The 25552-nt window shown below is 43.9% G+C and overlaps 1 protein-coding gene across 1 annotated transcript in view; it reads right to left on the bottom strand.

The window, feature by feature from the left end:
- Nucleotides 1-18: 18 nt before the first annotated feature.
- LOC122396928 overlaps nucleotides 19-25552 on the bottom strand; it is a 92187-nt gene continuing 66653 nt past the window's right edge. The window contains exons 4-11 of the mRNA XM_043395713.1: nucleotides 14997-15131; nucleotides 12258-12422; nucleotides 8113-8247; nucleotides 6160-6429; nucleotides 5495-5869; nucleotides 4837-5259; nucleotides 4439-4739; nucleotides 19-4133 (exon numbers count right to left, since the gene is read on the bottom strand). Of these exons, the coding sequence (XP_043251648.1) occupies nucleotides 370-4133; nucleotides 4439-4739; nucleotides 4837-5259; nucleotides 5495-5869; nucleotides 6160-6429; nucleotides 8113-8247; nucleotides 12258-12422; nucleotides 14997-15131 (5568 nt within the window). The 3' untranslated portion in view covers nucleotides 19-369. The remainder of the gene's footprint in view (nucleotides 4134-4438; nucleotides 4740-4836; nucleotides 5260-5494; nucleotides 5870-6159; nucleotides 6430-8112; nucleotides 8248-12257; nucleotides 12423-14996; nucleotides 15132-25552) is intronic.

The raw sequence follows: 25552 nt of genomic DNA, 5'->3' as shown, positions 1-25552 counted from the left end.
TGGTCAAAGATGGCCCCCCACACACAAAGCTTAATCATGACTGCGTTCATATATTCAAACATTCATAAGTTCTACTAACTCTTCCACTTTGATATTCCGTTAGTGTATATATTCTACGCCTAAAATTTGAAGGAAGATCAATATTTTCTAAGTTCTAGACCAGGCTATTCTCTCAAAGTCAGCTTCGAGACTTCTGTTAATAAGTTCTCCTCTATATCGTAGCGGCCTATTGGCTATTGCATGTCCTGCTTGCTGTCCATAACGTCTTTCGACTCACTCCTGCAGTAAATGTTATATTTATTCCACCAAGCATACCTCACTGTATTCCTTTCGCCAACCACGCACTTTCGTTCGTCGTTACAAACGATTTCAGTTCTTTGGCCGGAATCTGGACATGTAAAAGTCGCAATCCGAGCAGTAAATCGCAGGCTCCGTCACTTGCTTCTTCCGGCAAAGATGGCAGGGTGCCGTTCTGGCCGCGCCTCCGACAGCTGGTTTCTGCAGGGTCGCGTTCTGAGGAACCGTCGCGTTCCCCTTCGCGGCGGACACAAAGTGCATCTGTTTGTTCTGCTTCGACACAGGCGGATGCTGATAGGTCGGGTATTTCATGTTTGATTGTATCTGACCGTTCTGCAACGGGTTCGGATACGTCTGATTGGGCGCCAAAATGTTCTGCTGATCGGCTTTCTGGGGCGGTCTCTGGTAATTGTCGTGCCTCTGTTGATAATTCTGAACACCCTGCTGCTGTTGCTGATAGGAGGCCGGCGGATTGGGCGGCGGTTGATACTGGGGCAACGGTTGACTCATTCTGTTTTGCTGAGGAACGGACTGATAGGGATAACCCTGATAGGAACTGTGAGTGTACTGATTCTGATAAGGGCTCGGCGATTGGGTCGTCGGATAGGCGAACTGTTGCTGAGAGTGTTGCACCGTTATGGGGCTCGCGTTGTGATTCGTGATCCTCTGGTTCATGTTCTGCTGCTGTTGCTGCGACATTTGCTTGTTCATCTGATTGTGCTGTTGCTCCAACTGATAGTACGTTTGATAGGAGTTCTTCTGGCACGCTGGCTTCTGTTGCTGCACGTTGTTTTGAACGTACTGACCGTGCATCTGGGTGGGATACGGGCTGGCTGGCTTCTGCGTCTGCGAGATCGGAATACCCTGGTTCCTCGGATGAGACGTCTGGGTCTGGGGATACGCGGACTGCGATTGCAAGTACGGCATGTTTCGGGAGTACCTGATCTGTTGCTGCAACTGAGGCGAGTACGAAGTAGGCGGCTTGGAAACGTTCGAGATCCCCGAATACGTTTCTCTGACCACGTCCTGGCCTTCGTTGACGTACGGACCGCAGTGTTTCTTCTCCGACAACGATCCCACCGACTCGTTCGAATTCTGTCTTCCAAAGGTGGGCTTGATCGTATCGGGAATGGGTATTGGATTCACGCTTCTCAGCTGATCTTGGTAAGGTGTCGCTGGAACGCTGTCGGCTTCGCTCTTTAGCGGAAGTGTCTGCTGCTGGAACTTGATGGCGGTGCAATTCTCACGGTTCAGTTCCGCCTCTTGCAGGCTTCTGATCTCCCGTAGAACTTGAGCGGTCTCTGGCTTGTTCATCGCCGAGCGTAACACCCTCTCGAGAATGGGGTTGGGTATGTAAGAGTCCTTCTCGTCGTCCTCCGCGGTGGCCACGAGAACCACCTGATCGCAAAACGACACGCTCTTCTTTTTTCCGATTCGTCGTTTCACCTTCCTCGGCGCGATGTCCTCCTCGTTGGGCAAGATCGTCGTGTTCTGAATGGTGTTCTGCATAGCGACTTCGCTGATGTCGTCCTCGGGATAGTCGATCGGGAGTCCGTTTTCGTGCGGCAGAGTCAACGACATGGACATAATGGCGGCGTTCAGTCCGCTCTGCTGTGCATTGGCGGGATTGTTGGGCGTCGCTGTCGGGACGAAGGTGTTTTGGCTCGAACTCGACTCGAAACTCGAGTTCAAGATCGACTGGCCCGACGGAGTTTCGGGTTTGGTGAAGGCAGCCACGTTCTCCGACGAAAGCTTCAACGGTCTCGACTCCTCCGTCTGCTGGACGTCTTGAGGCATGTCCAACAGCGGAGAGGACGAGATACAGTTCGCGTTTTGCTTCGTCGGAAGCTTCTGCTCGGGCTCCGTTTTCGCGACAGGTTGCAATTTTATTTGCTCGAATCTGGCCGCCATGTCCTTCACGGACGAGACGACTCGTGGACAGTCGGGGACGTCGCGACCAGCTTGTTCGTAAGCCTGGCCCAAACTGTTCATCATCAGATCGCTGGTTCTCCTCGCGACCGTTGGTCCCGAGATCGTTGGGCCCGAACACCTGACCTTCGGTATATCCTGATCCAAAGGACTCTGTTTCTTCATCCTCCTCTCCGCCTGCTTAGCCTGCAACTCGCGAAGCCAGGTCTCGCTGGCCGACTTCTCCTCCTCCTCCTGCTCGTCCGGCCTTCGATCCTCCCTGGCCTTCGAAGCCAGAATTTGATCCCTCTTGATCTGCAACTGCGTCAACAGAGTGCTGATCTGTTGATTGTCCAGCTGTTGTTGACGTTGTTGCATAAGAACCGCCGTTTGCTGCTGCTGGTATTGCTGTTGAAGGTACTGTTGCTGCTGATACTGTTGTTGCTGATACTGCTGTTGGTTCTCTTGACCGTGACTCGAAGTGTCGTCGATGGGCGGCGGCGGGGGTGGAAAGTCCTCGCTGGCTTGTCTCGAATGGGACACCGAATGAATCGAGGGATACGGCGGGGGAGGGAAGTCCTCGCTGGGTTGCCTCGAATGCGAGACGTTTCCGTTTTCGGGGTAAGGAGGCAACAGATCTCCTTGATTGGGTTGCTTCACGGGACTCTGCTCGTTGTGCACGTCCGCTCGAGTCACTACGAACGTTGGCTCGTACAAGATCCCATTGGCGTACTGTACCACGTCGTCTTGGATCCGTGGTTTGTTGTTGTAATTCGATTGGCAGGATACGGGGACGTTGGCAGGGCTCTGTTCCATAGTGTAAGTGGGCAAAAACGGAAGGGAATGAGACTCGGAGGAGTAGTCGGTGTAATTGGCGCTCCTGTTGGTCCCGCTGGACGAGTTCCCTCCGGTGTTCACGTGATTCCAATAGGATCCGTTCTGTTCTTGAGGCGGATTCGACGGGCACTGTCCTTCCGACAACGGGTACACCGATTTCTCGGATTGCTGCTCGTTGTGCACTTCACCCGAACACTTAGACTTGCTAAGCTGAGAAGTGGTCCTGAGCGGAGGGGGCGGAGGTACCTTCGCTACGTGTAACACTTTGCCGGCGCTGCCGTGGAAGCTTTTCCTCATCAGTCGACTTCTCTCCAAGTTCGGGTTGCTCGTACTGCTAGGATTACCGTTGTTGTTACCGGTAAACTCCAAGTGTCCCTCTGACAAGTAACCGCTTAGAGACTGGCACACTTCGTTGCCCTTCAATCCAACGCTGGAATCGTCCACTGACTGCTTTGGCAAGGTGTTGGAGGATCCCTCGACGCTTGCGTTCGTTTGATTGTCCTGCCCTTCCCGGAGATCCGGCATGCTTCTGTTCTTCCTCTTTATCAGCCCGCCCATCAACAACTTCCTACGTATTTTGTGCTGCTTCTTCCCCTGTTTCTGCTCGCCGTTGGAACCGTTTGCCTGGGAGTTTCGCGCGTTGTTCGCCGCGTCGTTGCTTTCCTTAGGCTTCTCGACTTTCGAGCCCTTTGGGGACGGCGAGGATCGAGACGGCGCTATAGAGAAATCCTTCGAGACGTTCTTGTTCCTCTCTTCGCTTCGAGCGCGTTTCTTGTCCTTCTTGTCGTCGTCGCATCGTTTCGTACGACTGAACAGACCCGTCCTCTGAATCGGTCGATCGTACAGCATGTACTCTTCGTCTTCGATCACGTTCACGGCCGTGGCTTTGCTCCGTAGAGTCTTCTTCTTCGGCAGCGTGGCGTAGATCTCGATGCTCTTCGAGGCGGGCTTGTCCGCGACCATTGCTGGCGCGTTCACCAAAAGTTCACGACTGTTCTGCCTGGAATGGCTACCCTTGTCTCTGGAACTCTGACGAGAGTGTTGACCGGATTTACTGTTCTCTCGCGAATGCCTACCTTCTGGCGCGCCTTCTGAAACCACGAACGCAATTTTAGCTCCGCGATCGTTGGATAATCGAAGCACTATTTAAGCACTTCGTACAGGGTGTTCTGCTAACCCTGAGAAAAATTTTAATGGGAGATTCTAGAGCGCAAAATAAGACGAAAATCAAGAATTAAAAAATTACTAAGAAAACTGTAAGGCTTTTGATACGCCAGTAGGCAGAGTTTGTCATGCTAAGTGAGAACCACTACTACAGGCGGAAACGGAACTTTAAACTTGTAGTTTAAGATTGTAGGAACCGAGAGAGGATTTAAATAATTTTCAAGCAACTGACCTTCCTTCTCGCCATTGGCCGTGGCTTGTTCTTGCAGCATCCTTCTGTGCAAGCTCCTCGTTCTCATCACGCAAGTATTATGCTTCATCCTCGCTATCGTGATCGTATGAGGATTGTTGTATGGCGCGTCCATGGCAGCCCTAGCTTTGCTACTGGCTGCACTGCACAAAGCTACCGCAGTGCTGAGGTCACCAGCGTCTTCAGCAGCTCTGGATTTATCCAAGAGGGCGTCGGTTTCTTTGCAGAGACGCTCGCAATCGTCTCCCGAGGCAGCTTGATAGCCTTCCGGGATCTGGGCGAGCTACGTTAAAAAAAAACAAACAATTCCACATAGGTTTTACATTAAATTAAAAATGAACGTGGTTCCTCCTCAAAGAGCCAGAGAACGCGATATGTACCTGTAGGTTATGCTTCAGACCCTGCTGAAGCGGAAGACTATCCGTGGAAGATAAAGAATAGGAATCGTATCCAGCATCGTAATGGCCGCTGCTGCTGCTAGAGAGCTCTCCGGACTTGCTGGTCGGACTCTTGGGTACCCCCGAGTTCCTCTGCATTTTGTTCACGATGTACAAATACGGATTGTCCATCGTCGTAGAGGAACTCGAGGAGGCGCTGTTCCGGTCGCCCGACCAGTTACCAGAATCTCTTCTTCGTGGCACGTTCATGTGATCCGGAATACTGATGCCGTCCTGCGGCGTCGATCCTGCGCTCAGACTACGCGTCAATTGCATCTGTTGCTTCTTTTGTTGTTGCATTACGGTCTCCACCGCTCGACGACTGATGTACTTCGACTCTGTCTCACCGTCCACCACGTCCACACCCTTTGCAATCAGGAAAAACGCGGTGGTTGTTAAAGGGAAATTTTTGGTGTCTCTGCTTCTTATACAATTAAAGACGATTTAGGAATAAATTGACAGTCTGTGGATCTTAATGGACCGAGTAAAAGGAATAAAGAAACACTTTTAATTGGGTGCCTGTGATGTTTGCACAGTGTTATTTTACTGGACAATAATGGGGGTCTGCTGTTTTAACTTGTGAATTCTCATGGGATCTTACTTGATTGCCAAAGATGTTGTTTTGAATGTCAGTGAGATTCTGATAATCGCTATAAATCCTCCGCTGCGTGTAGGGGTGGGGAGGACTATCAGGATTCGGCGTAATGGCACGTCTAGCAGTGCTGTTGATCGATGGTTTCTCTGGACTCGGGGTAATCGATCGACGAACATTATTCTTCGGTGGCGTTTTCAGACCATTTCCGTTTGGAAAAGGCGTCACTGTCTTCGGGGCGTTCTCCGTGTTAACAGGAGTTCCACCAGGAGTTGCGTATAGTAAGAGCAACGGTTGATATCGCCCCCTTCTACACTTTTCCACGACTTGCTCCCAACGAGGACCGATTTCCTTGACAGTGGCATCGTCGAAGTAAATCCAGACCTGCAAAACACGATTAACATGCTTTCTATTAAAAAATGAAACGAGAAAGATTTATTAATAAGGTCTGTAACTTGTCCTTCCTTCCATCAGAAATGATATATCTTAATATTTCAAACAGTAAATTCTTTGGATTTTATTGCTAAGTTAATTTAGGAAATACGATCTGATTTTAATTAATGGAAAATTATTCTATTACGATATTCTATTATTATTTCTATTTACGATTTAAATAATGATAATTAAATTGTTAGTTTTGTTGGGTTACTTAGGAGCGAAGCACAGATGCTGACCTTCAGTTTAGTGTGGAAAAAGAAGGTGGAATAGTGTTTTCCGTAATAAGTGACGACTCCAACGAGATTGTGCACCGTCGAGGCACCCCATCGGGAGTCCACCACACTGTGGAAAACATCGCTCAGCCGCAGTGACGTTCCCACGGTTGCGAAAACGTCCATGATATGCTCCAACGATGGTCGTTCGCTGTCCCATACAACTCCAACCGAAACGATTTCCGGTCTGTTCATCAGCGTTCTACAGATTTGGATTTTGGCACCGCAGGAACTCTGAAACATTTCGAAAATCATTTTCACAGTTGATCTCATATCTTCAGTTTCCACGATCTCAGAACAGTCTAATAACGTGTATTAAAAATAGTAAAATTTTAGGCACCTGCAGTTCCGAAACTATTAGTATTTTCTTCATAATTGAGCCGCTGTTAGAAGTGGTAAAGCTTCCTCTTTAAAATGGCTTTTGGTTTTTGTTGATCGGACTTTTCGTTTTCGAGATATCGTAATTTAAGTGAAAGAGTAATTTCTCAATTTCCACTACGATAGCGCTCTCCGCCTTGGAAATGCCTATTAACGCGTATTAAAAATCATAAAACTTTAGACGCCTGCAGTTCCGAAACTATTACTGTTTTATTAGTTATCAAGCTATTGTTAGAAGCGGTAAAGCTTCCCCTTTAAAATGGCTTTTGGTTTTTGTCGATCGGACTTTTCGTTTTCGAGATATCGTAATTTATGTAAAAGGTAATTTTTCTCATTTCGACTATCGCTGTCTTTGTCTAACGCGTCGCGTCGGACCTCCTTGTCGCACGTTGACCCACTGACCGAGTGAGTGACGTAATGTTTACTATTTACTACGCTCACGCGCGGCCATTGATCACGCGACGTAAACAATGAAACGTAAACAAACGCTTCGGAACCTTATATCTTTGGAACTAGCCACCGCATCGACTTGAAACTAAAATCGCTATATCTCCGGAACTAATAAAGCTATCGACTTGATCAAACGCTCATTTTAAAGGGCATTTCATCCTCTATCCAATGACTATACCAACTACTATAATTTATGCTATCTTCTATGTTTATTTTGACATTTACTTTGATACTATATACTCAAAGACGTTTCTGCAATTCCTATTGATTATACGACAGGTTTATAAATTGTTTATTTAATTGAAAATGAATTTAAATAAAGAAAGACCGGTCTTGGTAGAAATGGGTATACATAAAGTGTCGGTAAGGTTTAGTGTTAGTCCATTGTCTTCAGCTCGTTTCGTCTCATCCATCGACTAAAACGAAAGTCATTCGGGTCGAGACCTAATGAGTACGGCGGATGGAGCCGCAATTTTCTGCTTAACTCGTTGAAGACACATCTTCAGAACTGAAGAAATGTCTACAAGAAGAACACTTTTAGTCGTTGAAGTGAAATAAGCTGCGCAACGATGGATCAAAGGAACTCGTTTTCACTTCATTTAAAATGCAATTGAAAGACTAATTTGTAGATGAGATCCTCGTTTACTATTCCTTCTAGTTTCAAACATACTACACCCAGCTATTAATAATTTCTTTTCATTTGGCACTAAAATTCTTACTACTCGTTAAACGCCCTTAGTAATATTCAATGCAGAATATTTGGAGAATATATAAAATTTCCATTGCATAAAATTCCAAATGCGATCCACAGCATATGTAGCGACGAAGTATACTCGGTGGCGTCCGAGGATAGTAGCCACCGTTCCACTTCAGAGAGAAAGTCCACGCCCGCGAGATATTATTTCCAAGAAAGGCCGAAGGAGAGTGTACCTGATCTTGCGAACAGGATGAATCGAACTCGTATCGCCGGTAAGACTATCGTTCAAGGTGCACGCAGCCGCGAATAGCTCGCGGTGAAGAAATTTTTACACGGCCGACGGGAATGGATCCCGGAAAGCTATCTCGTTCGTAGAAATCGCGTTTACTCACCGGACAGTCCCTGATGTCACCCATGCCTCCAGCTTTCCGCAGAAGCTGACCGAAGAGATCCGGGCTGTTACGAGCGTTTGGCGGTGTTTGTCTCGCTTGCGACGTCAATGCCGATGCTGACACGTAATGAACCATCTGCAAAGAAAGTAACCATATGGTCGAAGGATTCGATAGCTGGACAATTTATAAGATCGAATATTTTGTTGGAATATTCGGTCTATTTCCATTTAAAAGCTACGCTACTTCGAGTTATCGTGCCCCTCGATGTTTCAATATGTTTTAAGTTATTTATCAAACGAACAATAAAAAGAATTCGCTACACGTTCTTACTCCTTCATCCTCGATAAACAAGAATGAAAATACCGGTTTACGACGAGATCAAATCGAACCATTAAGTGCACGTGTACCTCAAAGAATTTGCAATCAAAGCTAGATAAGAAATAAAGTCATTCGACATTTTTAACGTTGTTAATATACGAGGAATCGTATTACAATTTTTGCCAGAAAATTCATGAAATTGGGAACTGTTTGGCACAAGTTCAGTTATGGATCATTTATTGTAGTTTTTGACGTTTTGCCGAACGATCAAATTTCCTCGTTTCTTTCAATCTTTTAACACGAACCCATTGGCCAATTCGCTGTTAACGGAAAAATGTTTGCTTCCGTGCGATCGAAAGTTTTAGCATCGAGCTCTCCCTTATATCATGGATCGCTCCTTCGAGTTAATAGCCAACAGGAGGCGGTAAAAGCGATCGGCCATGACCGATACGAGATTGCAACGAGTTTCACGTTTTTACAATCGGCCGACAACAGTCGATACGAATGCAAGAAGGGGGAACAACTCCACCCACGTGAGTGTTTTGCGCTCTGGACTCGATTATGCACACGACGTACCATATACGTGCTCGAAAGGGCATTGCTTTTGTTCTTACGTACTTCAGAATACTTCCAATTGTCCATTGGATTGGAAAATATATTGCTGATTTTTGTACGGTCAAATTTAGGAGAAATTCTCTTCATAAAACTATCTACAATTTACTATATATTAATAGTAAATTAAAGGGTTACATCTTGACGATTTCAAGAAACAAAAATACTAATCTTCCTTGAAACGATGGTTTCGATCTTTAAAAATAATATGAAGACGGTCTAGAAAAGTAATAATTACAAATATATGGCCCCATAAACCGAAGTCTGCTCAACTGTGCGTCGTTTAAAACTTTAAATGCATCTTTCTGGAAACTATACTTCCCGATCTGATATTGATAATAAATTAAAAACTGTTCAAACGAATTTAATGAAATTTGGAACACGTATTCTCAGTAAAAATTCATTTAAATCTGCAAAAAATTGTGTAGAACTTTAAATATAAGGAAACTACGAATCTTTTGTAAAACCAGGCTTGGTAAAAACATGAAAATCAAACAATAAATAACGATACATAAAATTGCAAATTGGATGGAGTGAAGAAACCCTGGAATTATGCAACGAAGTAACTTCGAAGACAAAAACGCACTGAAAACATGCAACCAACGATAAAAATACATTTTTCCTCGACGCGTTGACCGCGAATTTCTCGGAAAATTGTGTAACCTTATTACAGAAAAAGCGTAATTATAAAGTACTGGAGGAGAAATGTGACTTTCGTTATTGCATTTGTTCGCGGCTGCCGGTAGTCTTACTTTCTTACTCAAAGTTCGTGGGAAGTAATTTCATGCTGGTAACTAGAAATTTAATTAACCCTTTACACACCGTCAGATACGTCGTACGCATGCAACTTCAAGATGACTTTTTGTATACACTTTTTGCACCATTCTGCGTAGCCATCCTTAATGAATCCTTCACACGATTCATCATCTTTCGATTAATAACATTGCTGTTCCTTAATTAAAACGAACTTTGAGCGAACTATATACTTTAAACAAAGTAGAGTTTTTTAAAAGAATCATATATTCTTTCGGTTAATAAAATGTACAAAAATAAATGAAAGAAAGTTGTTTTATTGTTAGCATTTTGAATCCGGTCTCTATGCAGCAGCGTTTCATTGAAATGCAATTTCAACTCGTTGAAACTCGTTGAACACGATATATATAGTTATCGAATACAAACGGAAAGAAAATAGTTGAGTTTCACTTTCTTGGTTGACTGAGACGGAAATAATCATGCGTCCAACGAGGAAACTGCGAGGAAAACGATAAAAGTTATTCGAGCATGCGTCACTCCTGATTATATCTGACATTGTTGCTAACAATCCAACAATCATCCTCGTCCTTGTTTCAACGTTAAAATATCTTTGGAGATTTAAACAAATTTTTGAGTTCATCCGGTCGGAAAAATAAAGTTAAAGGCAAATTTAAACTGGCAACTTTAACCCAAAGATTTCAGTTAATATAATTTCTCCGCAAATAAATTCTCAAGGATCCCTTTAAACTTGCGTGTTTGGTTGCCTTCGAAACCTGAATGGCGATCAATTTAAACCGATGGAAATTCCCTGGGGATGACTCAGAACCGCGGGAGACGATTTCAAACGCTGATAGAACACTTTTTGTAGACAGGTTTCTGCTCTAACGCGATTTTACGGTTTTACTCAGCATGTTATTCCCTTTATACACGTAGGTATCGACACGTAGCTGATCTGTATAGCACGGCCATGAGAATGTAAACAACTGCATCGAATCGATAATCGTAAGGTGCAAGTATCGAACGGATAAACTTCCAAAATTAGACAAACAGAAATTGTTAATAATCCCAAAAGAAGGTAGTTCATTAACAGTTGAACGGTAAAGTGTTTTTACAATTGAGAAAACTCTGATTTTATACTTAGATATTTTGGTACGACAGTATACCTCAAACTGGCATAAATAGTAGAACAAGATTCTTTGAAACTGTAATAAATTTCAAAGTACGTAGTTCGTTGTTTGCTCGAAGAAATGTTGAAGCAACAAAGTTTGAAACAAAGCTCGAGCCAGGAGTGACGTAAATTAACCAATAATATCGTAATATCTTTTACGTTCTCTTTCACTATTAAAAATTGCAGTGAAATTTTTCCTCATCGAATTTCAACAAAGTAAACTTCGTATGATCCACTTAACCAAATCATAGTTTATCATCGCGCGAAATAGTATCCTTGATCCGATAGTTTGCCTCGAAAATCCTACCCACCCCAGTTTCACCCTTTCGGCCGCGACTAATGAGGCGTCAAATCCTGATCAGTTTAAATTCTAATCCGTTTACATGGCTGCGACCCGGTCGTTCGGTACTAGAGCGCACTTAGGCTTCTTACCTAAGTCGCTTAAATCGCTTAAACCCACCAAGGAGGCCAACTTCCCTTTATCTTCTCCTCCGCCCACTCGCCTAACCCACGCCACCCCTCGAACGCGTCGATTTCGAGGTTTCCGGGATCGCACAAAGGAACCAGGTTCCTGTTACTACCTGAAAATCTCAGGTTTTCTCGTTTTTCCCGGTCCACCTGCGAAGACAACGTGGGAAACGGAAAACTCCGCGTTGTCTGGGCGATGAAAAATCGCGTCGACAGATGGGGTACCCACGGGCGCAGAGAATAGTAGACGTCGAGACCAGTTCTCGACTTTATCCTTGAAGTCTGATGGAAAGTTTCGCAAGAAACACGATTTGTGTCCGCGAGTCACAGCTATCAACGCGACCATTTTTATTGCCAACGCGTACGAGAATTGCGAAGATGCAACATCTCCGAGCGTCTGCCACGAAACACGTTCCTGGAGTCGGTTGCTGGTAAAAATTTCTCATGATATTTTCATTAGTAAATATTATCGGGACGTCGAGTAACTCGTTTGCATGAAGGAAGTCCAACTTTCCCTCATATTCTTCGTGACATTAAGCGACACTTTGTTTCGGGCTTCCTGCTTAGCTAACGTTTACCGAAAGGTGATAATCTTAAATGCCAAATTAAGAACCAAGAATACCATTTGTTGACTTCGTCGTGATACAAACGAACCGATGTTTCCGCGAGATAAAACAAAGAAACTTTAAAACGTTCGAAAAAGGGTAGACGAGTAGGGCGAGAGGTAATTAGGGTTTAACTCGATCTCGTCGTTTGCTGTCGCGCCACGCGGTTACCGGCGCTGATTACCATTGGCTTCGTGGAAAATAACATCGATCAAACCGACCTGTGTAAAAGGCAGAGGTTCCGAAGTGGCACCGCAAGCTCCGCAAACGCTTTGCTCGACGAGCGTCATGGCGAATTTCTGATGTGGCACACAGTGTCTCGCGCTGCACATATCCTCGGCTTCCCCGCTGGCGATGTGCAGATGTATACGCAGAAGAATGTTTTCCTGCAACGAGAGAATTCCGTTAACGCGCACTCGGTTTATTGTTTCCCTCGGATGATAGATCGCTAAAAATAGAAGAGTCGTCGACAACCGTCGATCACAGTAATTTTATAAAGCTCGATTCCTTCGATCTTTCCGCGTCTAATTGTTCATGGACGATCATTCCGCTCGCGCGACGACCACAAATTATTAATTCCTACGTGCTCGTTGCGATTTTAACGACGGAGCGTTACCTAATCCCACAGTATTCCAAGTTTTACGATCGTAACGCTAGAAACCGTTTCGTTCGACATACGGGCGTTGCAAGAGCGAGATTCGACTCGAGACGAATCGAAATCGTTTTAATACATGTAATTCGATTAAAATGCTTCGTTGTTTATAGCCCTTTTATGTATGTACCTTTCAGGCAAAGAATTTATGCGAAATAGTAACAGGCTTATACGGAACTCTGGTGAACAAGTTTTTATCTATTATTGGGGTAATGAATATTACTATTGGTGGAATATTGATAATATATCGAATCAAGTTTTTTATAGTCCATATCGCTCAATACTATTCAGTAAAACAAATTGGTTTATCATCGTATTAAATATATGTTAAAACAGTACAAAAAGAAGGTTACTTTGAAGAACGAAAGGTGGTCTGATTCATAACACGCGTCGTTTAGAAGCAACAAAGAAACGAATCACTATATTGAATCGGTATAGATCGTTGGATCGAGGTTTTTGCTTATCCCGAGGAATTATTGGCTGTTGCACGCGCCGACATAAACGCTGGCATAAATCTCTCTTTCGACATTCGCCGATTTCCACTGCCAGTCGCGGAGGCTATTTTCCGAGCAGTTTGCGATCCTGAATATTCTGACGGCCGAACCAGTTCTACGTTATGGTTGCTAACTATCACGGATTGCTGTAACGATATCCGTAGGTGAGTCTAAAACAGTGTCTCCCAACTTTTTTCGCTTTCGTTGATTGCACCAAAGTCTTCTCTCTTCGTTCAACTAATCCAAAAACGATTCAAACTACCCTTGAAATATAAAATTAATATTATACCTTGGTCATGATATAAATGATCAGCTTTTCCTCCAAGGTCAACAAACTTTACCAAAGTTACTAAAATGGACGTTTCACAGAAATTGACTGGGATATGTATCTTCTTTAATGTTTTTACTACTCAAAGACCACGAGAATCGTTACTTTTATTTCGGTACGTAATTGCTTCCTTTTTCGTAAGGAGAGCTGGTGGTCCCAAAGGGATTCGCGAAGCACAGTTTGAGAAAGACTGGCCTAAGCAAACACACTGGCGGGAGTCCACTTTCTCGTTTACACCGTAGTCACGTTTAGTCACGTGCATGTCTTTCCGCGGTGTGTGTGTGCGCGCGCGTGTCGACATCGGCTCGTTGAATAAAATGAATGTAACGTTACGAATGCAGTCGCGCCACGCGAATGTAATAAATGTAAGGACGCTTTTAATCGCGTTGCCCCGTTATCTTTCGCGCTCCTCGGCGCAGCAATACGCTGCTCGAGTTACGTGTTGCGCAATTAGCAAAAATTACGCGCTTTGTTCGGTCGCGTCGCTGCGCCATTCATTCAGGATCGTTATCCGCCTCGCTGCCTTCAATCTTTAATTTCTTAAGGTCCATTATCACGTGACGTAAAGTCACGACTTTTAATGCCGTGACATTCAATGTCACGACGTTTGTCATCGTGACAATTTTAATGTCGCGCTCGTTTCCCCATTTTCTATTCATTCTATGTAAATCATTTGCACGAGAACGAGAATATCAATTTTCCAATCTTTATCAAAAGTTTCAAACTGTACGATGACCCTCGATGTGAGGATACTTTCAAGTCTTTTGCTTAGATCAGAGCTTCTAACTCGAGGATATATCGGGACAATAGACCATAGAATTCCGTCCATTAAATCGAAGTTTTACATATTTATGCTCCCCTCAGGCGCATTCACTATCACGTTCAATTGGATTTACAATTTGTTCTGTTTTCTTCTCGCTACGAACTAGCCGCGCATTGTATAACCATTCTTTACATGTTGGAGAGTGAAATTTTCAGGACGTAAGTGGTTACACAACCCCTAAATGATTTTATTATAAAACATCGTTAAATGTTGTATGCTTTCTACGATTTGGTACATACTTTCCCTTTCTAAGCCAGTTTACGTACGAAACAAAAAAGAATATTTCCCTCTCATGGATTTTCAATTCGAGAAACAATATATATATTTTATGTAGATTTTCCAGAGCGAGATTGCAGTAATTCTAATTTCTCGATATCCTTAATGGAGCATCGATCGATTCAAAGAGTCTTCCAACGCTATGGTCTATAAAAGTCCAATTCGCGACTCGTGCCTCGATCCACGCCTAATCCGTGGCTTCGCCAGCAGCGTTCTAATTCGACATAACGACCTACTGGCATTCCAGGTCGGCGCGAAATTGCAAGGAGTCGGCTGGACACCGGACGAAAACCCGTTTTGCCTAGATTCGCGTGCAGCGTGTCGACACATCGGTCGCCGTTCGCGCGTAATAGGACAAAGGGAACAAGGTATGCAATTGCCACTTACGAAACATTCCGCCGCGTCGTCCATGAATCCGAGCTGAAACCTTTGCTGATCCAGAAAGCTCTCGGCCAGAGCACGGCGCAGCGTGTCGGGCGGCAAGGCGCTCTCTTGCGAAAACTGGAGCTGAGAAAACAGGTCCTGCAACACACAAGGTGATGAACATTTAGTGTCGACGATCTTCTGCCCCAAATAGACCTAACAGCTACAAAGAACGTCCCTGAACGACGTCCACGAGGCAAAAAAAGAATCTGTATTTTCGATCATTGCTATTGTCTTAACCAGAAGGTTCGATCAATCTGACGTTACTTATAAAAAAAAACAATTTCCACTTTGACGTAAAAATTTAGTTTCCGGAGAATTTCCAGGTGTCTTCGATGTCGTTTTTATTCAGTCCATTTTTAGGTGACACAGTCCCCTGGAAAAAGTGCGACTCGCGTCGTAGCGTCGAGCGATAAACCTTCTGGCGAAGAAGAGCCGTACCTTGACGCGACAGGCTGATGTATTGTGTACGAAACAGGACACGAATAATGGCGAAGACACTCCACGTGTCACGACGGCTGTAAATATTCCTCTTTTTACGCGGCTATCGACGCCCAAGGTGTACTCGATCCACGTGGTCGCGAGACGAGACATTTTATTCTTGTGCAATATCGCGTGCAATTTTTGCCCCTGAACGTTGAGTAACAATTACGGCACAAATTTTATAAGAAACGTAAGCACCGTTGTGCAATATTATTTGCAGGGTTCATGTCGCGACGATGCAACGGAATGTGAATTTTGCTGTAAATATTGTCTGATTGTGTACATTTATTATTTTGATAATATAAATCGAGGAAACGCCGAAGACCAGTAGTTCGTCTAGTTGGCCAAAGAAAGAAACGAACGTAACCCAACAACCAAATTACTCCACCGTGAAACCGAGGTCTGAATCGTTGCCGGTCGCAAAAGGAAACTCATAACGCCCACGCACTCTCAATTTCCCATTACATAAACGTATGCAAATCCAGGCGCGTATGTAAATCGGAGCGGCGACCCGAACGAAATCTCCCGTTTAGTCATCGCGAAGAACGAACGCGCCTTTTCTTTTCCCTAATCAGCATATCACCGCGCCATGAATGAAAGGGCAAATGATTTCGAAATAGGGGTAAAACACTCCTCATTCAATTGCTCTACATTTAAATGTAATATTTAAAATTTATATTGATATTTGAATTTCAATTCAATTCTGCTCCAATGTTATTCAGCACGAGATTATCACAAAATGAACAGAAGTTGACTGTAAGCTTGCACTTATTACGAGCCTTCTTCGGAAACTATTATGCATTAATACAACGAATAACATATATTTCAATAAATTGTTCCTGAACTCTCTGAAATATTCGAATGGTCTTCAGAGCTGTTTCGAAAGAACCGCGAGTGGAAAGTTTGTTTCCCTGGCTATTATCATCGTGGAAACCGCGACCCGGCGATTTCGACTCTTCTCTCTTGATATGCCACCGGGATGCGTTCTGTGGAAGCGATTGTGCAAAAATACCGCGGGTAAATTGCGATCCACACTGTTGGCGCGGGGTAAACGAGTTAGTTTCGTAACTAATCTTCGAACGATCGGCGAGCAACGGTCACACGTAGAAAGTCGCCGTGCACCGCTTCGGGGTGGTTGCTCAACGCAGCATTTCGAGAGACGGAGGCGAGGAAAAACTTCCAACGAAGAAAGAGAAAAAGAAAAAAACGCGGCTAAGAAGTATGCAACACGACGAACGGACGCGTAATGGCAATCCGCGAACTTTTTCCACCGATCGACGCGCTGGAAACTTCATGGTATCGAGCGTTATAACTCGATAACGATAAGAATACGACTGTTAGTCTGAAATACTCGAATTCTTGCTACGAAAATATCTGGCAAGAATAAGGACTAATGATCCAAACTTTCAATTTGTATGCCAGAAATTAATCGAAACAGAAAGAATGTTAAATATGAAAATTTGAATAATAATTCCATCGAGAGTTATAAAAGAATCATCTAATTTTTATTCAGACATTGTGATTCAACTGAACGATCGTTGTAACTACCCTTGGAGTATTTTCGAAGAATACTGTGAATGAAGTTTTAGATTTATATTTAAAAATAAAAGATGTTTTTTAAACGTGTTTATTTTTTTTAAACCCATTATATCATAGTCTTAAACAAATCTGGGGTATAATACGATGTAATTTAAGGGAAGGAGAAGAAGATTCGGTTTCTAGTGTTTCGTTAAAAATCGAGGAAAAGGTAGACACGCGTCGGACGGAAAGAGCCACAAATGGCCGGGTGAAATTCTTCAATGAAAGTCGTTCGATCAGTATCCGGTGCTGGGAGTGGAGAACAGTGGTAATGGTAGTGATAGATGTGGCTATACGCTGTCTGACATAAAGACGATGATAGTGGCTGTACGTCCACGTGCATCGAGAAGGATGTCGCACCTGTTGCAAGCAGGTTATAGCCTGGTATCGAAAAAACCAGACGGCTTGCAGAAACAACATTGCTGTGCGAGTGAAATCGATGAATGAAAGCGACCATACCGCTACGATTTATCTCGCCGCGACACGATCCCGGAAAATTGTTAGTTCCACGTAAAGGAACTTAAAGACGCATTTTAGCGAGTTTAACATCGTTGAGTCTCGACTGTAATGTCAATGCAATTGCATCCGAATGCTTTCGAAGTGTGCAACTGATGTTTAGGAGAAACTAAGAGCGAAATAAATATAGAAAAGAGAAATATTCAATTTACTTGCTTTTTAAAAATTGCAATTATTAGTACATAGAGGCTTTCCTTGATACCGATTATATCGTAACTATTTTATGGTTTATTGCTTTAAGCAAGGATAATCGGTATAGTTAAACCTTGCACCGCAACATAAGAAAATGAGATAAAATCGAGAAGTGGACAGAAAATCTGCTGGAGCGGCACAAGCATGAAATTATGCTCTAACGACGTTTTAAAGAGAGGCCATGTGTATTGCTGTAAGTGCCCCCGCACACAGCCTCGCTCGTTTCAATTCTTATCATGCCAACCTTAATATCTCCTCAAGAACGTCTGTGACGTCTCCTCAAGAAAATTGCCCATTAATACGCAAAACAGCATGCAAAGATACAAACAAAAACATTGCAAACGTCTCAGCTGCGGAGGACACATGCGGCACTAAAAAGCGAAAACAGCTTTTTGTTATTAAAAAGAAAAAAGAAAAAAATGCAATACAACTCGAGACAAGCATAACATTCGGAGCCTCGTAACGGGCAAAAATAAAAATGTCGAACAACCGTGAAAGAAGCGGCAATAAATTTTAAAATTTACATTTGTCACACCGAACGAGCAATACGCGTAAAATTCCCCTACTCGAAAAGAAGGCGGCAAATTTAAATATCCTGACCTTTATCGAACTTGAAGATCTAAAAACAGAAGTTCAAATTTCTCAACCTCCACGATTTTTATAGAAACATAAAATAATGAGTAATACTTTGATAAAAATCCTAAAAAAATCATTTTAAGTGCCAGTGAATTATTTTTTCATCACCAAACCAAATTACACCCTTTAATAGCACAATTCATACTTTTCTCAGATCGTTCAACTCGATGTTGGACGGCGTGTCCTCCCGCTCCATGCCGCTGTCCACCTCCTCCTCCTCCTCCTCTCCAATGACATCTTCAACTTTGACCCTCGCCACCTCGTCCTTTTTCTCGCGATCGAACGTCGTCGACGTGGCCGACGCGTCCTGACGGACTTTTATCCACTTCAACATTTTCTCTTGCAACGTCTCGACACCGTGAACCCCGGCTACGAGCCAGCGCGCTCCATTCCAACCTCGTCTTTCGAAATCTGCCCGTCCCGATGCAACCGAGATAGAACTCGTCCGTGACCGTTCATCGCGTCGTCGACTGGTTTAAGATCAAAGGGAACGACTTCGCCGTCGAGACGTTTCCAAAGTTCGCGAACTCCGGCCAGGGGAGGTCCTGTAATTTCGGGCACGCGGCCCCCGCGTCCTTCGAGGACGAGACAAGAGCGACGTTCGGGAAGACCGACATGTCTCTGACGCTGGTTCCGAGCAAACACAAATTTTCGCTCAGCCGGACCCGCCTCGCCGCCAATCCCCTCGCGGAGATAGCTCTGTTTGCTGTGTCCACAGACCACGATTCGTTACCCGCTGCTTAATCTCGTCGCTGCACTTGCCTAGAGATCCGACACCTCGCTTTTGTTCCACGTCGATCGACCCTTTTTCCCTCGAGCTGATAACGCCCCGTAATTCCCTCTGTTTGCAGTTTACCTGTCCTCTAACGTTTCTCGAACGCGAGCTCCGTCGACGTTTTCCGGGCAGAGAAAATTAGAACGCTTGATTCAGCTTTGGAGCATTGTCTTTTATCAAAATTGTATTTTCGTGGACGATCGTAGGAGCACGGTGGCTTTCATTTAGATAACGCTTGTAATTTCCTCTGTTTGCTGTGCGCTAACAGCACTCCTATTCGATTTTCAGGGTACGATCGGAGCAGCGTATCGAGTACTCGTGGCTTTCACGGAAGGAAAGGCGAGACAGACGCGGCTCGATGGACGGGAAACAGGTGGCTGGGTCTTGAAAGGGCCTCTGGCAGATGATCTCTCGCGAAGACTGAAGGAGGAATCATATCCAGCAATTGCATGCCGGATGTGCCGGGAGAACCCGTTGCCAGACGAGTCGTAGACTCGATTAAAAACATAAACTCGTTTGGCAAGTGAAGTCACCTCTTCGATCTACGAGCCGCTCGGTCGTTTGGAGTCTGTATAAATGGCTTCGTTCGTTTTATCTCTCGTCGGGACTTTGATAAATATTTTGCCACTTTGTCGCGCGAAAGGTAGACAATCTCTTGGACGTACGCGCGGAGCTGCAATTTTACGGACGATCGCGATCGGAGAATGCGCGAAGACGAGCCCGGGGTACGCAGCTAGAAGCGTGACTAAAAAATTCTGTTTCCTGAACGACGCTGAATCCTCTCTTCCGGACGTTAACGACTCGTTGCATCTTTCCCTCGACTCGTTCCACTTCGGCGTGCCACGTGCTTCGCCCGTTTTACTGACACGATTCCTTTAAAATTATTGCAACTTTATCGTAACACTTCACTTTACCTCTGTCCATTGTTCCTCTGATTACTAGATATCTGTCTTTGCTTCACTTAGCTTTGCTATGCTGTTATAGAGAGCTTGTAAAAATCTTTCACTGTTTTCGAACCACTGTCTCGACGAAACATCACTCCACCTCGCCCAAAATCACGTGGACGATCACAACAAGGAATCCTCCTCGATTCTACGTCTTCGATCGTTTTATCGAGGATCCCCGTAGCGCTGCTGAAAACACTCTTGAACTTCGTCGACGCTCCACTTTTGTCGACTGTACGCGTATCAGTCCGAGGGCTCGCGATCGCCACGTCGTATCAGCCCTCGAACCCTTCCCCTCGCGTCCAAAGGGTGACACCGTTCGATATCGTCGGGGGTTGGCTTCCACCCGGTGATCGTTTCCAACGAGGTGAAAAGGTTCGATCGCGCGGTGGAACGTGGACAACGAGCACGGGACTACCTGCACGCGGCACCGTGCGCTCGTACCTGAAACCAACGGCTCGCACAGTGCTGGAGAACATCCCCCACCCCTCGTTCAGTCTCTTTTCCTCTTCTTTCGCGTCGACGGGCCGCACGTCGTCTCTCTCTTTCCCCTACCGCCGCTACGAGGCCCTCCATAGACCCGAGAAGCCAATGACGTCACCTGGTTAGCTGTCCTACGTTCACCAACCTGGCGGCCCAACCAGGACCGTACGCTTCGGGTTCCCCGACGACCTCTTTTCCGCAAGATTTTCATCTCAACCTTCTAAATCGCTGTTCATTTTTGTTTTTTCTTTAATACCTTTGTTGCACCCCGTTTGCGTTATTGCAACATAATAAAACAAATTCTACCAGTGAACATTGAACAAATATTTTAAATTAGAGAATTATTTTAAATTAAATTGTCGTATAAAGTTTTTAGTATTGCGTATATGACGTTTATTCGCAACGTGAAACGAAATGCAAGAAAATAACGTATGCGAGAAGCAAGGTGCAGCTGAATCGCTGTTTCTAAGCCTAATCTCAAATTATGATCATCCCTTTCTTGCAGTGCAGTCATGTGTTATTCAAGCCCCGCGTGGCTACCGTGTTGTTTTCTATTAATGGACAGGATGCTAACTTTCGACGCATGAATATGTATGTAGAAAACTGTGTGTCCACAGAAACGAATCCGATCGATGGATGACTGATTGGCTGAATAGCGAACGAGTACAGGTGCAGTTACGAAGTCGAAAAAACGACGGGTGCAAATCCGATGATACATATATTCGTAAAGTTCTCTCCGATTTAACGTTTAATCCTTTAACGCTCAGGAAGCGGAACAGTGGATTTTTTTTGCAAATACGGCAGTACTCGAACGATTACATCACCAGAGAAAGTTCTAATTACACGTAGTCTTATCGATGCACAAGAACCGTACTGGTGAAATTTCTTATCTATCGCAAGAAATAAATAATACTAACTGTTAACAAACAATGTGGAAGGGGTAACCTTATCTTTGAAACAATGAAGTCAGAAATATATGGACAACAATGGAATCGAATGTTTTATTGTTTGAAGTGTAATTTCACCAGTAAAGTATGATCTCGATACCAGAAAGATTCGAATCTCTTATTGTTCGTTATCGAAGAAAGTTAAGTTGCTTGAGCGGAACGAGTATCTACGTCCCTGGGGCCCGATGCTTCTCCCGTAGAACTATGAGAGTCACGAAGAACGGTTCTGTGTGGTCGTAAAGGTGTACCTACGTGATTCGTCCGAGAATATGAGAGGCCCGCACTACGAGGACTGGGACAAAGCCAGTTCTACATATCCAGCCTGGCGTATAAGATACGATTGGGTCCTGTGTCAGCGAGAGGAAACGGAGCCTACGCGAGCTCGACGCGAAAAAGCATGGAGGACGGAAAAAGTAGCCACAGGTACGGTTGAATATACCTGAACGAACCGTGAGCAACGAACGAGGGATGATACATACTACGTGGAATCATTCCAAGAGAGATTTGATGCCTTTTGATCTTTCCACGTGATATCTCGTTTCTGTGAAATTGTTCAAAAACAGGAAAATGAGAATTTCTATCAAACGTTCTTTCGAGATTCTGACTCAATGATCTTCTTTCAAGAATCTACGAAAGTTTGAACGGAAGAAAATTAATTGGTCGTTCGACGAATTATAGTTATATGTATACTCTGTTAATTTTGTAGAAACGGAAGACAAGAAATCTTGACATTTAATTTTGTTTACTATCTTTCAACAACTTCCATGCACGCGTCACTCGCGGTTTCCGATGATGTCATTTCGCGTTTCGCAAACGAGTTTGCTCGCCCTAATATTCTGATTTAAATATTATACAATGGGACACTATCCGCCCAGGCGCCGATCGTTTCTCGTTATTACTTAATAACAAAACGTGGGTGAGCTCGCGTAAGTCAAGCAGCCACTTGAGACGCGTAGGTTTCGTAGTAATTTCCTCCTTCCTAAATAAAGCGGAATATTAAACGGTGTCCCCGCACGGAACGCCGTTGCATGAATATTTAAATGGAAACGATCTTCCTACGCCTGCATTTCGGTTCCCCGAGTTCGATGAACACGAATATCGGAAGCGAAAACCCATCTTCGTGGGCTTTGATATTCAATAATGACGAACGCAATTTCCTAATTTGAGCTTTTATTTTGCGTTTGAAAGCAAATTTGAAAATAAAGGAATTTTTAACTTCGCTTTGGGTCTATTTTACGAATTCTTTTAAAATCGAACCAACGTAATAAGAAAAGGGAGAATCATTTTTTGAAAAGTAATTTACCAGAAGCGTAAAAATCGAAAGATTGCTAAATCGGAAAAAGCGTTGTATCGAGGCAATTAGCTTTTTAACGTCACCCAGTTGATTTTCTACGCCGCTGGACGGCGCAAGTTCAAGGGGATAATTCTAGACGCCCGGAAATGAACTTCATCCATCGATGGTGTTCAGAACCGGTGCAATGATCAACCGATGCAACCGCAATGCCACCGCAAATCGTATTCCAGGCAGTGGGCAAAATGAGAACAAATTCCGTGGACTCGAGTGTTGTGTGCAGGACAGTTGTCTAGCGGTATAACTGTTCGTCTAGCGACAACGAAGGATACCTACGATAATGCCCCCTAATTGCCCAAACGGCCGGCCATTATCGTTGCTTTCGAGGACCTAACTGTATTCGTCGTACGAAAAATTAAACGAGCTCTTAACCGTCGAGGACATCGGCGTAACGCGTAAGTGACTCGCGTTCGTGTCATAACGAAAGTTTAAGACGATGAAAGTTCGTTTCTAAAGCGAACACGTTCGCGCGATAACGTCCGCGGCAAATATAAGGAAATTTTTTACGCAGCAGAATGAAATACAACTTGATCTCGTCGAGAAATAGTTTCGATTTACGTGGACGAGCGAGCTGTGATTTAGCATGCCCGAAGAATCATTTATTACGTAAAAATGTTTGCACTCCGAGAGGATGAAATTGAAGCGCGCGGGGCCCGAGGATCGTAAAAGTCGAAGGAATCGCCTGAGGCACGTGGCAAAGGGTCGTCCCGATCCGTTCTAACACACGAGTTTCGACCCTTTGAATACGTTTGTGGTGAATCACCAAGTCGAATTCTTCGTACGCTCACCCCTTCTATGGAATCCGGGAGGACTTCCTCTTCCCAGAAGAATCTTTCAAATTTGACGTAGAAGCTGACAGGTCTGCATTTTTCAGAGTTTATGAATTACTAAAATATGAATCATGAGGATACATAGTCTACTTGCATGCATCTTCTTACAGAGATATTTAATAGTATTGCAGGTTCAACCATTCCCTGTTTGTAAAATAAAATTCATGCAATAGAATGTTAATGTAACGTGCACGTGAATTTTTTAGATTACGCGGTAACGTCGTTGACAATAAGAATGGAACGATTAATGACCCTCTTGTCATACAAAGCGACATCTTATTTTTCATACTATTGTGTAACGCAACGCCATTCTAGTATTCTCTTGTATCCTCGGCAGTACCGCGTACAATGGTGCTCGTGTTTTAAAACAGTACACGCACCGACTTTCCAGTGGCTCTCAGATCGTCAGAAAAGAACTGCTGACTCCTCGTTTCGAATACACGCGAGAACAACAAATTTCTAGTACAATGCAAACTAATAGAATTTGTCCACAAAGGAAATTCAGTCCATTTACTTTTGCCAGTGACTTCGCATTGAAAATATCTTCAATTCTTCAGAGCCAATAATTCCTAATTTACTGACCTCTAACCTCCGCTTGTTTCTCAAAAACGACACAATTTCCTTAGTTTTTCGTACCAAAGGGTGGTTGAACCGTAGACTTTTGTCAGTGACTTCGCATTGAAAATCTCTTCAATTCTCCAAATTCTTCAGAGCCAAGAATTCCTAATTTACTGACCTCTAAACTCCGCTTGTTTCTCAAAAGCGACACAATTTCCTTAGTTTTTCGTATCAAAGGGTGGTTGAACCGTAGACTTTTGTCAGTGACTTCCCATTGAAAATCTCTTCAATTCTCCAAATTTTTCAAAGAAAATTATTCCTAATTTACAGACCTCTAACCTCCGCTTGTTTCTCAAAAGCGACACAATTTCCTTATTTTTTCGTACCAAAGGGTGGTTGAACCGTAGACTTTTGCCAGTGACTTCGCATTGAAAATCTCTTCAATTCTCCAAATTCTTCAGAGCCAAGAATTCCTAATTTACTGACCTCTAAACTCCGCTTGTTTCTCAAAAGCGACACAATTTCCTTATTTTTTCGTACCAAAGGGTGGTTGAACCGTAGACTTTTGCCAGTGACTTCGCATTGAAAATCTCTTCAATTCTCCAAATTTTTCACAGCCAATAATTCCTAATTTACTGACCTCTAACCACCGTTTGTTTCTCAAAAAACGACACAATTTCCTTATTTTTTCGTACCAAAGGGTGGTTGAACCGTAGACTTTTGCCAGTGACTTCGCATTGAAAATCTCTTCAATTTTCCAAATTCTTCAGAGCCAATAATTCCTAATTTACTGACCTCTAACCTCCGCTTGTTTCTCAAAAACGACACAATTTCCTTATTTTTTCGTACCAAAGGGTGGTTGAACCGTAGACTTTTGACAGTAACTTCGCATTGAAAATCTCTTCAATTCTCCAAATTCTTCAGAGCCAATAATTCCTAATTTACTGACCTCTAACCTCCGCTTGTTTCTCAAAAACGACACAATTTCCTTATTTTTTCGTACCAAAGGGTGGTTGAACCGTAGACTTTTGACAGTAACTTCGCATTGAAAATCTCTTCAATTCCCCAAATTTTTCAGAGAAAATAATTCCTAATTTACTGACCTCTAACCTCCGCTCGTTTCTCAAAAACGACACAATTTCCTTAGTTTGTCGTATCAAAGGATGGTTGAACCGTCGAGTAAATAGGCGAATAAAAAAGTGAAAAATGGCGTTCGAGGAAGGCGAG

This window comes from Colletes gigas, unplaced genomic scaffold, assembly GCF_013123115.1.
Source record: "Colletes gigas isolate AHSC1104 unplaced genomic scaffold, ASM1312311v1 Colletes_gigas_Sc00001, whole genome shotgun sequence".
Taxonomy (NCBI): domain Eukaryota; kingdom Metazoa; phylum Arthropoda; class Insecta; order Hymenoptera; family Colletidae; genus Colletes; species Colletes gigas.
This window is presented reverse-complemented; position numbering and strand designations above follow the sequence as displayed.